General features: G+C 46.5%; 1 protein-coding gene across 1 annotated transcript in view; it reads left to right on the top strand.

Annotated features, from left to right (window-relative positions):
- The window catches only part of LOC306918115 (anthrax toxin receptor 2-like), a gene marked incomplete at its 3' end in the record, with an annotated part of 57762 nt that overhangs the window by 41352 nt on the left and 2221 nt on the right, over positions 1–14189 (top strand). Inside the window, exon 9 of the mRNA XM_079530997.1 lies at positions 91–160. Within this exon, the coding sequence (XP_079387123.1) occupies positions 91–160 (70 nt within the window). The remainder of the gene's footprint in view (positions 1–90; positions 161–14189) is intronic.

Here is a 14189-nt window from a genome sequence, read left to right as displayed (position 1 = left end):
TCTCTCACACATCTGGAAACAAAGCGGTCTCTTCTTGTTTGTTAGTTTTAATTTTGCCCTCCCTCCCTTCTTCTCTGTAATGTTTTCCAGATCATCAGCCCAGCACAGTGAGGAATGACTACGTGCTGTGTCCCGCGCCCGTACTGTACGAGGACGGACAGTAAGTGACCTCGCCGGCAACGCCTGTCACAGGTCTACACCGTTGTAGAACAGCGTTTTTTTTTGAGTGGTGCAACCACTCCAAGGAACAGCAATGTCCGTCCGTCTTCACCTATGTGACTATGAGTACCAGTAGGGGCAAAGGTGGCGCTGTTGTGCCAGAAACAGAGAGAGAGAGATAGTGTTGCACTGTTTCCTGCTAATTACAGAGAGAGAGAGAGAGAGAGAGAGAGAGACAGGGGGAGTCCACTGTAGAGCTGTCCCTAACACACTCTCCTGTCCCTAACACACTCTCCTGTCCCTAACACACACTCTCATGTCCACTGTTCAGCTGTCCCTAACACACACTCCTGTCCCTAACACACTCTCCTGTCCCTAACACACTCTCCTGTCCCTAACACACTCTCCTGTCCCTAACACACTCTCCTGTCCACTGTTCAGCTGTCCCTAACACACTCTCCTGTCCCTAACACACTCTCCTGTCCCTAACACACTCTCCTGTCCCTAAAACACTCTCCTGTCCCTAACACACACTCTCCTGTCCCTAACACACTCTCCTGTCCCTAACACACTCTCCTGTCCCTAACACACTCTCCTGTCCCTAACACACTCTCCTGTCCCTAACACACTCTCCTGTCCCTAACACACACACTCTCCTGTCCACTGTTCAGCTGTCCCTAACACACTCTCCTGTCCCTAACACACTCTCCTGTCCCTAACACACTCTCCTGTCCCTAACACACACACTCTCCTGTCCCTAACACACTCTCCTGTCCCTAACACACTCTCCTGTCCCTAACACACACACTCTCCTGTCCCTAACACACTCTCCTGTCCCTAACACACTCTCCTGTCCCTAACACACACACTCTCCTGTCCCTAACACACTCTCCTGTCCCTAACACACTCTCCTGTCCCTAACACACTCTCCTGTCCCTAACACACACACTCTCCTGTCCCTAACACACTCTCCTGTCCCTAACACACTCTCCTGTCCCTAACACACTCTCCTGTCCCTAACACACTCTCCTGTCCCTAACACACTCTCCTGTCCCTAACACACACACTCTCCTGTCCCTAACACACACACTCTCCTGTCCACTGTTCAGCTGTCCCTAACACACTCTCCTGTCCCTAACACACTCTCCTGTCCCTAACACACACACTCTCCTGTCCCTAACACACTCTCCTGTCCCTAACACACTCTCCTGTCCCTAACACACTCTCCTGTCCCTAACACACTCTCCTGTCCCTAACACACTCTCCTGTCCCTAACACACACACTCTCCTGTCCCTAACACACTCTCCTGTCCCTAACACACTCTCCTGTCCCTAACACACTCTCCTGTCCCTAACACACTCTCCTGTCCCTAACACACTCTCCTGTCCCTAACACACTCTCCTGTCCCTAACACACTCTCCTGTCCCTAACACACTCTCCTGTCCCTAACACACTCTCCTGTCCACTGGTCAGCTGTCCCTAACACACTCTCCTGTCCCTAACACACTCTCCTGTCCCTAACACACTCTCCTGTCCCTAACACACTCTCCTGTCCCTAACACACACACTCTCCTGTCCACTGTTCAGCTGTCCCTAACACACTCTCCTGTCCCTAACACACTCTCCTGTCCCTAACACACTCTCCTGTCCCTAACACACTCTCCTGTCCCTAACACACTCTCCTGTCCCTAACACACACTCTCCTGTCCACTGTTCAGCTGTCCCTAACACACTCTCCTGTCCCTAACACACTCTCCTGTCCCTAACACACACACTCTCCTGTCCCTAACACACTCTCCTGTCCCTAACACACTCTCCTGTCCCTAACACACACTCTCCTGTCCACTGTTCAGCTGTCCCTAACACACTCTCCTGTCCCTAACACACTCTCCTGTCCCTAACACACTCTCCTGTCCCTAACACACACACTCTCCTGTCCCTAACACACTCTCCTGTCCCTAACACACACTCTCTCCTGTCCACTGTTCAGCTGTCCCTAACACAAACACCTTGTTAAGAATGTCGTGATGAGTTATTGAGGTTACGTGCATGCAAGAGGATTATTACAATCAGTTTATTATGTTTTTTATCAGCGTACATATACAATCTTGTAAACATGCCTTAGTTTCCAGCTGTGTGCGTGTGCGTGTGCGTGTGTGCGTGCGTGTACTTTAACAGATTGAGCCTGTGAGCCCTTCTGTGTATTCCTCTATGAAATGGTGACGTCGTGAAATGATGACGGGAAACGGCCACGTTGTGAACAAACAAAACCAAACATGCCGATCAATCAGAAACAAGTTTGTAATCTTGATTGGATATCATCTTTTGCTCTGATTGGATAGCTATTCATCACCTTTTGCTCTCGTCTGTTTTAATCTCCAAGCAGAGCAGATGATTGCTAAGACCTTCGGATGGAACAGATTTTAACCCATTTTGGGCGGGAACCCCTTTTGGTGTTAGCATTATGTTATGCTTTAGCTATTGAAAAATAGCTGATCTACAAGCTCATAGCGCGCCACCTACGAGCTTGTAGGTCTGCTATTTTTGAAAAATCGAAGAACAACTGACATAGAAACATAGCTTTTTCAGAAAACTGTCAGGATGTAGAAGACCTTTTTATAATCTGATCTCAGGTCAGAATGGCTTAATGTTCTCGCCGGCTACAATCCCATCATAAACGTCCCTGACGGGGTGAAGGTGTTCCTCCTGAAGGCCGACTCCACTAATGAGATTATAGAACAATGGCGTTTATTCCAACTCAACGTTTTCTGGCCGCTAATCTCCTGATGGTGTTGTTCTGCTTCGCTAAACTCTGGCAACACGGTTGGATTTCAACGGCTGCCTGTCGGGGGTATAACCTCAGATCTCCAAACCCGTTGCTTGTCTCCCCGTCACCCAAACTACAGTGAAAGTATCAGATCTATCAGCTTGTACGTCAGCTATTTGTTTTTATTTATTTATGGAATTTCTTGGATTTTTTTAATTTTATTTAGGACGTTCTTTTTTTAATGTTTTGAAATTCCTCCTACTACTACTACTACTACTACTACTACTACTACTACTACTACTACTACTACTACTACTACTACTACTACACAGTGAACATATAAATATAAGAAGGGTAAAGTGCTAGGCTGAGGCAAAAAAGCCCAAAGGGCTTATACGAGGCCTCTACCATGTAAATAAAAAATGAAACATTGTACAAGAGATATAGAACATCCAGAAGACATAGTTGCAGTATATAAAACAAGAACAAAAAAAAACAACAAGAACATGATTAGAATTATAGGTATATTTATGTACTGGTGACCGATGACATTGTGAGTCCACCGCCATGCAGTGCTTCTCCGATGGTGTGCGATCCTTCGCGGCGACAACGATCGCGGAGCACAATCACGAAAAAACGGCGAAGCCAATCCTATAGCGTATACGTCTATGACCCCTCCTCCCCCCCACCCCCCAATGGAGCAGATGGACTCATTGCGGCGCCGTCTGATGCTATAGGAAACACACCCTGCTGAATTATTCATGAGGCGGTTCTCTCTCTCTCTCTCTCTCTCTCTCTCTCTCTCTACCTGCTCGGGGGGTAGGTATATAGATACAGCAGGTGTCGACCTCCCGTGGCCCCCCCCCCCCCCCCCCCCCCCCTCTCTCCTGTAGTTATCTTTGCCCCCCCGCCGCCGCTGCTCGCTGTTGTGAAAACACCGGGCGAGGAACATGTCGGCGCAAGACCACAGCCACTTAACCCCTTCAGACCCGGGAACCATTCTACAAAATAATGTCTAACAGTTTTATGAAAAACCCTCATGTTTCTATGTGTCATTCTCAAACATTTTCACTTCAAGGACACCCAAAAATATATGTAATTGGCCACCGGGACCCCATCTGAAAACATGTTGTTCGAGGGACCCCCCCCCCCCCCCAGAAGCAAAGATTTGTGTTAAGAATGTTCGCTCTGAAAGAATATACATTCAAGGTTTTGCGACACATTTTCACGATTTTTCTAAAAATAGCAGATCTACAAGCTTGTAGCGCTACGAGCTTGTAGATCTGCTATTTTTTAATAGCTGAAGTATTTAACTATAAAGTATTTAAGCTATAAAGTATAGCTTATAAACACCAAAAGGGGTTCCCGTTCTGAATGGGTTAACCTCCCCCGTGGACATCCCCCCCCCCCCCCCCCCCCCCCAGTGGGCCCCGGTCCGCTCTGCCAGCCCGGGGGTGTGTGGGGGGGGGGGGGGGGGGGGGTAAGGGGGGTCTCCTAATGGGGGTACGGAGCGAGGTGGGGGTGGGGGGGGGGGTTCATCGTCAACAGATGCCAGTGTTTCCAAAACTGCGCCCCGATGCCACAGCTGTCACCGACAGATGATGCCCACATACATCCGCCCGCCACATGAGCGCTATGTATATGCTTCTACTAGCTAGCTACGGTGGCTCAGGGGTAGAGTGGCCGGATGGCAACCGCTAGGTTCCCAGTTCGAACCCTGTGGGCTCCCCCGGAGTTAGTGTCGAAGTGTCCTTGAGCAAGACTCTGAACCCCTAATTGCTCCTGATGTGCAGGTTGGTGCCTTGCATGGTTTCCGCCGCCATCGGTGTGTGAATGTGTGAATGTAATGCACAATCTATGTAAAGGTGTGTGAATGTGTGTGTGAATGGGTGAATGTAATGCACAATCTATGTAAAGGTGTGTTAATGTGTGTGTGAATGGGTGAATGTAATGCACAATCTATGTAAAGGTGTGTGAATGGGTGAATGTAATGCACAATCTATGTAAAGAGCCTTGGATAAAGGCGCTATATAAATGCACCATTTACCATTTATTTACCATTCTATCTGTGGTAAAAAAAGTACTCAAGCGTTTTTTTTTGCTTGAGTAAAAAGTACAAAGTCCAGCATTCAAATTGTACTTGAGTTAGGCTAGTACCAAAAGTAGAAAGTACTTATTATGCCGACTGTATCACAAGTTCAAAATGTAAAAAAAAAAAAAAAAAACGTTTTAAAATAGCTGATCTAGCTGACCCCAATGTATATTGTAAAATCAATATTATTTAACTCTGAGAGTGAACGGGTCCATTTGGTTCCATTTGTACACTCTCAGAGTTAGAGACCCATAACGGGGCCATTTGGTTCCAAACTATCATTTAGCTGGGGACCCCCTGGAACTCCCTCAAGGACCCCTGGGGGTCCCCGGACCCCACTTTGGGAAGCACTGCCCTAAACAGACAGACAGACAGACGGACATAGGGACAGACAGACATAGGGACAGACAGACATAGGGACAGACGGACATAGGGACAGACGGACACACAAAGCTACAGTGATGGAGATGGCGTGCCCACCACCGTTCACACAAAATGTTGCTCTCAAAGTCGTCAGTGGAGCAGAGGTTGGACAGATGGACTGGAGAGGAGCCGCAGCAGCCATGCCGGGGGTCTCGTCTCGTCCTGCCCCTCACGGTGGCACGCGCAGGTGGTCCGCGGGGTGGAGAGGAGCCGCAGCAGCCATGCCGGGGGTCTCGTCTCGTCCTGCCCCTCACGGTGGCACGCACAGGTGGTCCGCGGGGTGGCAGGGATTTGCCGGAGCGGTCGCTGAATTATTTAAATGGGGGGGGGAGAGAGCGTGGAAAAGGGAATAGGACACATCTGTCGCGCATCCTCTTAAACCAATCAGGACGGGAAACCCCTTTTGGGGTTTTATAAGCATTATGTTAAACTTTTAGCCATTGAAAAATAGCAGATCTACAAGCTCGTAGCGTGGCACCGAGTGCCACGCCACAAGCGTGTAGATCTGCTATTTTTTTTTGGAAAAATCGTGAAAATGTGCCGCAAATCTTTGAATATATATTCTTTCAGAGCCTACGTTTTTAACTCAAATCTTTGCTTCTGGGTGGGTGGGGGGGGGGGGGGTCCCTGGAACTACATATTTTCAGATGGGGGTCCGTGGCCAAACACAGATAATTCTGGGGGTCCTTGACGTGAAAAAGGTTGAGCTCCACTGACAGGGTTTTCAGAAAACTGTCATGATTCTAGAAACATTTTGTAGAATCGTCCTCAGTTCTAAATGGGTTAAAGCCCCTCCACCAGATGTGTTTACTCCCCCCCCCCCCCCCCCCATCCCCAGTGCTGTAAAGTAACCAAGTACATTTACTCAAGTAAAGTACACGCTGGGCAAGACCTATACGCTGTACACGCTATCATTTATTTGTGGGGCGGAAGTTGCAGGATTTTGGCCGAAGTACCGCTCAAGCACATGACGTTGATGCTTTACAAATCAGTTTACATTCTCCGTGAATTAAACAAGTGTTGTTGTTATTTGTCAAAATAATATCGTATCCACGCCAGGGGAAATACATCTGAAGGATGTTCTGGTCCGCCGATAGCATCTCTGCCTTAGGTTGTGACCAGGCTTTTCTCTCTGCCTTAGGTTGTGACCAGGCTTTACTCTCTGTCTTAGGTTGTGACCAGGCTTTACTCTCTGTCTTAGGTTGTGACCAGGCTTTACTCTCTGTCTTAGGTTGTGACCAGGCTTTACTCTCTGTCTTAGGTTGTGGCCAGGCTTTACTCTCTGTCTTAGGTTGTGGCCAGGCTTTTCTCTCTGTCTTAGGTTGTGACCAGGCTTTTCTCTCTGTCTTAGGTTGTGACCAGGCTTTTCTCTCTGTCTTAGGTTGTGACCAGGCTTTTCTCTCTGCCTTAGGTTGTGACCAGGCTTTACTCTCTGTCTTAGGTTGTGACCAGGCTTTACTCTCTGTCTTAGGTTGTGACCAGGCTTTACTCTCTGTCTTAGGTTGTGACCAGGCTTTTCTCTCTGTCTTAGGTTGTGACCAGGCTTTACTCTCTGTCTTAGGTTGTGACCAGGCTTTTCTCTCTGTCTTAGGTTGTGACCAGGCTTTACTCTCTGCCTTAGGTTGTGACCAGGCTTTTCTCTCTGCCTTAGGTTGTGACCATGAGGCTTTTCTCTCTGCCTTAGGTTGTGACCAGGCTTTTCTCTCTGCCTTAGGTTGTGACCAGGCTTTTCTCTCTGCCTTAGGTTGTGACCATGACGCTTTTCTCTCTGCCTTAGGTTGTGACCAGGCTTTTCTCTCTGCCTTAGGTTGTGACCAGGCTTTACTCTCTGTCTTAGGTTGTGACCAGGCTTTACTCTCTGTCTTAGGTTGTGGCCAGGCTTTTCTCTTCGCAGATGAAATGAACACGTTGGACCCTCTTGTAAACAAGTGGAATGCTTTATTGGGTCGTCCACTCACAGTTAACAGTCTTTGTATTGAGTTGTGCTTGAAATGTACTGTAATTCTGCAAACTGTTAATACATATTTCAATCAATCAAAGATGAGTAAGGCTGGGACAGAGGCTAAGTAAAGTACAACTTTGAAGTATTTTCAATTTTCAATTGGCTACTTTTCCCCCACTTCTACATCTCAGAGGCGACTATTGTACTTTTACTCCAGCACAATTATTTGAAAACTTTTTGTTAATAGTTTTGTTCGCGTTAATTTTTGGGGAAAATGGCCCGATCTACAAGCTCACAATGGCGTCGCCGATGCCCCTGCCTGCCACGCATCCCGGTGTAGACTGATGGGTCTGGGGATCCGGAGTGGCACGCCTCACATATGCTCCAGCCTCAATTATTCAGCCTTCCCCAACGTTCCCCGTCTTTAAGCCCAGTTTGGAGGCCCATTAGTGGCGCCGGGGGGTTTCTCGGTCGGTTCCAGCTGCGCGGCATCAACGGCGAGGCTAACTCGGTGACACGCCCCGGACGGCGCCCCAAGCGGACCCACCTCTCCTACGGGAAGAGGAAGAGTCTGCTTGTCTTCTTCTGGTGACAACCGGGATGTCCCCCATGTCACTTAGTACCAAAGTTTGACTGATCCCTTGACAGTCTGCGTCTGCCCCCCTCCCCCCCTCCGGGCCTATAACGAGCTGCACTTATTTCTCCATGCTTTCCATCTCATCATAGAAAAGTGAAGTGGCAACAAGCGATGAAGTGATGCGATGAGATGCCAGGGTTGTTGTTGCGGAGGGTTGCGGACTGGCGTATGCACCAACTGGGGACTCCTATGGAGTGCGGACTGGCGTATGCACCAACTGGGGACTCCTATGGAGTGCGGACTGGCGTATGCACCAACTGGGGACTCCTATGGAGTGCGGACTGGCGTATGCACCAACTGGGGACTCCTATGGAGTGCGGACTGGCGTATGCACCAACTGGGGACTCCTATGGAGTGCGGACTGGCGTATGCACCAACTGGGGACTCCTATGGAGTGCGGACTGGCGTATGCACCAACTGGGGACTCCTATGGAGTGCGGACTGGCGTATGCACCAACTGGGGACTCCTATGGAGTGCGGACTGGCGTATGCACCAACTGGGGACTCCTATGGAGTGCGGACTGGCGAATGCACCAACTGGGGACTCCTATGGAGTGCGGACTGGCGTATGCACCAACTGGGGACTCCTATGGAGTGCGGACTGGCGAATGCACCAACTGGGGACTCCTATGGAGTGCGGACTGGCGTATGCACCAACTGGGGACTCCTATGGAGTGCGGACTGGCGTATGCACCAACTGGGGACTCCTATGGAGTGCGGACTGGCGTATGCACCAACTGGGGACTCCTATGGAGTGCGGACTGGCGTATGCACCAACTGGGGACTCCTATGGAGTGCGGACTGGGGAATGCACCAACTGGGGACTCCTATGGAGTGCGGACTGGCGTATGCACCAACTGGGGACTCCTATGGAGTGCGGACTGGCGTATGCACCAACTGGGGACTCCTATGGAGTGCGGACTGGCGAATGCACCAACTGGGGACTCTATAGTCAAACATTTTGCATTTGGCCACAGACCCTCAGACCCTCCATTTGGCCACAGACGCTCGTTTGAGAAGATAAGAGAAGATGTGCTTTGCTTTTTTTGTCCTATTTTTTAGTAATTATGATTCACTTTTAGTCTGGGCAAAGTGCACGGCTGCAACTATGGATGATCTTTCTTTCTTTCTTTCTTTCTTTTTCTTTCTTTTTCTTTCTTTCTTTCTTTCTTTCTTTCTTTCTTTCTTTCTTTCTTTCTTTCTTTCTTTCTTTTCTTTTCTTTCCTTTTCTTTTCTTTTCTTTTCTTTTCTTTTCTTTTCTTTTCTTTTCTTTTCTTTTCTTTTCTTTTCTTTTCTTTTCTTTTCTTTTCTTTCTTTCTTTCTTTCTTTCTTTCTTTCTTTCTTTCACAAATCTTTTCTACTGGGAGGTCCCTGGCACAAAACATGTTCAGGTGGGGGACAGGACCGCGGCCAAATACATACTTATTTTGGGGGCCCAAAAAAGTTTGAGAACTAGAAGGAATTAGGTCTTATTTTATCTGTTTTATAACTGATTATAATCGCTTATTTCAACTGGAACAAAGGAACGTATCACATGATTTTGATTATGATTTTGACATGACATTTTTATTTTAGTTTTACTCAGTCTCTTGAATAGTTTTTTTCCATTTAGTTTTAGTATAGGCCTATATCTCACAGCTCTTCCCCGCCCCCTTTCCCCGCACCCTTTTCTGAGCTAATGGTGTTGACGTGACGTCACTCCATAGACATTACGTTGTTTAACGTATGTTAAAATACCTACATTCAGAAGCCATAAACAACGCTTTTTCTGAAGGTAAACTTTATTCTATTTGTTTTAGCTGTCTTACCATCTTGTTTTCTTAATAATAATATTGGTCTTTTTTATTTTAACATTTGGAAATGGCCTTAAATGGTGCAGAGAAAGCAGGTAGGGATGTAGCTCTGGTCCATAGCCTTACTCATGGACCAGAGCTACATCCCTACCTGCTTTTCTCAAAAGAAAACTGTCAGGATTTAGAAGGCATTTGTAGAATCTTTTCTCAGGTCTAAATGGGTTAATTACAAAAAAAAAAAAAAAAGGGGGGAAACCTATAAATGTGAAAGTGGGGAGATCCGAGGTTTCGGCCAACGTACGACGGCGTACCGTACAGTGACGATATGCTTGGCTCTCCAGCTCCGGCTTGATTAGCAAGCTGCCTCCCCATTAGCGTGGATTGAGGATGTCAGCTAAATTAGCCTCTCCCCTCACCCATTCAGCACGGCTGCTTCATTAACCCGTTCTCAACGGGAAACCCCTTTTGGTGTTTAAAAGCATCATGTTATTATACTTTAGCTATTGGAAAAAATAGCAGATCTACAAGCTCGTAGCGCAGCACCTAGTGCCGCGCTACGAGCTTGTAGATCTGCTATTTTTGACAAATCGTGGAAAATGTGGCGCAAATCTTTGAATATTATATTCTTTCAGAGCGAACGTTTTTTAACTCAAATCTTTGCTTCTGGGAGGGGGTGGGGTGGGTGGGGTGACTGGGGTCCCTGGAACAACATATTTTCAGATGGGGGTCGGCGGCCAAATAGGCTACATATAATTTGGTGGGTCCTTGACGTGAAAATGTGTGAAGAACCACTGATACAGAAACATGAGGGTTTTTCAGAAAACTGTCAGGATTTTCGAAGACATTTTGTAGAATCGTCTGCAGGTTTAAATGGGTTAACATGCAAGAACCTGCCGCACGCTGCCTCTCTCCCCCCATTCATTCATCCCGTAATAAGCACAGACACATAGGAGCCGTATACGTTTGAAGAACCTGCATCGTCCTCCACACATAAAGGAATATCTTCCGTACTAAGTTCCTCCCATGTGTGGATAAATCGGACCGTATGCACTTGTATATACGCTGATGTTCTCTGTTTTCACTCTGTCTTTTTGATATCCTTCTTCTTCTCCGTGCTGCTGCATTGTCTGAAAGAAGCAGAACGAAAATAGGTTTTTAGTTACCTGTACACAAGATCTAACAATAAAGCACAAAAACCTCACACTGCGCAAAAAAGCATGGAATACGGATGTGTATATTACAGGAAACTCCCGTTGAACTTTCCAACAAACTCCGGTAAACTCCCGAATTGTACCATCACACCTGTATATTACCGTATATTAACTGTATATGCTGCTAAACTTGAGGTTTACGGGCAAATCTAGTGCCCATAATTGCCCGTTAACTCCTCTTTTCACGCAAATGGCAAAAATGGTGTGTATATTTGCCAAAAAGAAATGTGAGCATTCTGTGGAAAATGTATGAATATAAATGTGTTGAACATTTTTGGTGAAAATGTATGAATGCTGCATTCAAGTGTAAATTAACATTCAGCAAAAGTGAATGAACATTTTCGGCATTGGTTGATTTGGATATGTTGACGTAAGATCAAAGTAATGTCGTGATTAAATAGGCTTATATGGGGAGATGAGGAGAGGCAATAAAATGTGGATTTGTTTATAATCCACGGCATAGTGACATTTTATGTTCTTACTTAGGAACCTAAACAACACCTGACACATCTTCACGATTCTTCAAAAATAGCAGACCTACAAGCTACGAGCTTGTAGATCTGCTATTTTTCAATAGCTAAAGTATAACATAATGCTTAAAACACCAAAAGGGGTTCCCGCCCAGAATGGATTAAGACTAAAAGGATAACATTGTGCAACAATAATGCATGTCGTCAATAAATACTTTGACTGACGAAAACTAAATGGAAACTAAATGGAAACTATAAGCTATGATGGCTACAAGTATGACTAAATATATTGATAATTTCTTCAACAAATGAAAAAAAAATGTTAGGGAGGGACTAGTGGGGAAAAAAAAAAAAAAAAAGGATAAAAAATGTGTCCAAATCAACAGTGCTGCCACGGCGCTCACTTTGAGAAGCCCCTGGTGTTAGAATTACTCCTGGCACGCTTAATGATGGACCAACCAGGCCTGGTGGCATCATCTGCTCCGTGCCACAGGAGAGCCCAGGCCTGCAGCGCTGCCCCAGGCTAAATCCTTCAGCAACACCGGTTCCCAAGCACTGGCTCCTGGACCCAATGTGTGCTGCAGGGTCACGTCGGACGGTGTTGATTTTGACAGCAAATTTAGATTTTTTTTAATTTTATTTTTAGTCATAGTCTCTTTACTTGGTCATAGTATATCTTTACTTGGATAGCATCCTCACATTTTAGTCTCCTGGAATGTTGTAGTGTTAGTCTAGTTTTAGTCGACTAAATATACAGTTGATTTAAGTCGACTATTAAAAATGTATTTTTTGGCGGGCCTTGATGCCGTCGGAATGACTGATTTTACACTTGCTGACGATAGCCGAGCTTTGTGAGCTTGTAGATCAGCTATTTTCAGCATGCAACCAAGTGTAAAATGACTTATACTGGATCTCTTCTATCCCACTATACCACTATAGTCCCTTCCTAACATTTTAGTCTAGTTTTTATTTGTTGAGGAAATTGTCAAGTTTTAGCCATCATAGTCTTCATTTAGTTTCCATTTAGTTTTCTGCAGTGGAAAAAAAGTCATAGTATTATAGTCAAGCTATTTCAACAGCTCAATCAACAGTAGATTTTGACCTAGAATAAAACATTTCAGGTGACTTACTGTAAGTTGTGACTAAAACGAATTGGAAACTGTATTCAGAAGACTGACTAAAAGTAAATCAAAATTTGCTGTCAAAATAAACACTGCTGGCTGAGTAGTGCCCTCCCTCACCAACCCGCCCGCCCGTCCGCCTGTCCGCCCGCCCGCCTGTCCGCCCGTCCGCCACACAACTCGCTGCCGACCTCGCTCAGACAATAGAAGGCTCACTCTTTGAGGTCTGAGGTTGACTCTCGCCCGTCTACCTCCTCCTCCTCCTCCTCCTCGTCTACCTCCTCCTCCTCTCGCCCCGTCTACCTCCTCCTCCTCCTCGTCGGAAAGGGGGAAGATTATTTCAGGCGTTTCACTCCTCGTTCCATTTCCTGAGTTCTCATTAAGTTGGCGGTAATTGGATCGGGCGTTAATAGACATATGGAGATTGCGGTGCCGTTCATCATTAGGGTCTTTAACCCATTCAGGACGGCAAGAACCTCTTTTGGTGTTTCTCAAGCATTATGTTATACTTTAGCTAATTGAAAAATAGCAGATCTACAAGCTCGTAGCGCGGCACCGAGTGCCACGCTACGAGCTTGCAGATCTGCTATTTTTGAAAAATCGTGAAAATGTGGCGGAAATCTTTGAATATATATTCTTTCAGAGCGTAACGTATTTAACTCAAATCTTTGCTTCTAGGGGGGGTCCCTGGAACAACATCTTTTCAGATGGTGGGGGTCGGCGGCCAAATACATTCATTGGGGGTCCTTGACATGAAAATGTTTGAGAACCACTGACATAGAAACATGTTTTTCTTTCTGAAAACTGTTAGGATTTAGAAGACATTTGTAGAATCGTCCTCGGGTCTGAATGGGTTAATTGCACCCATTTCGGCCGCCGTGCCGTTTCCTTTCTAAATAATGTCCTGGTGGTTCACACACTCTGTCTCCGGGCCTGGCGGTCATCAACGGGCCATTCTTATCTTTGGCGTGTTAACAATAGGCTCTGTGCACACAGGTGTTTATCGATGATACTAATGACACGCTGGGCAAGACCCACGCTGTGTGTTTTGGGCGGAAGTTGCGGGATTATGGCGTTAGTACCGCTCAAGGAAATTACGTTGATGCTTTACAAATCAGTTTACATTCTCCGTGAATGAAACAAGTGTTGTGATTGGTCGGAATAATATTGTATCCGGGGGAAATACATTTGTTGGATGTTCCGGACCGACACTTCTGCTGATAGCGTCTCTGCCTTAGGTTTGTGACCAGGCTTTTCTCTTCGCAGATGAGTAAGACTGGGACCGAGGCTATACTAATGAAGGCTCTGTTCCATTCTGGTCAAACATAGTCGGTGGTGCTGCCATTGTGCATGTTGGCTCACTTCCAAATGGACGGGTGTGTAACTCTGAGAGTGTACACAACGGGTCCATTTGGTTACATTTGTATACACTGTTATGGGGTTACTTGAAATGTAAAAGTTTGAGAACTGCTGCACACTGAATGGAGCAGAGCCTTAATTAGTATCACTGGTAACACCTGTGGAGGAAGTAGGAAGAGTTATTCTGATTTATTATTAGACAGGCAGGCAGGCA

This window comes from Electrona antarctica (assembly GCF_951216825.1).
Source record: "Electrona antarctica genome assembly, contig: scaffold_385, whole genome shotgun sequence".
NCBI classification, from domain to species: Eukaryota; Metazoa; Chordata; class Actinopteri; order Myctophiformes; family Myctophidae; genus Electrona; species Electrona antarctica.
This window is presented reverse-complemented; position numbering and strand designations above follow the sequence as displayed.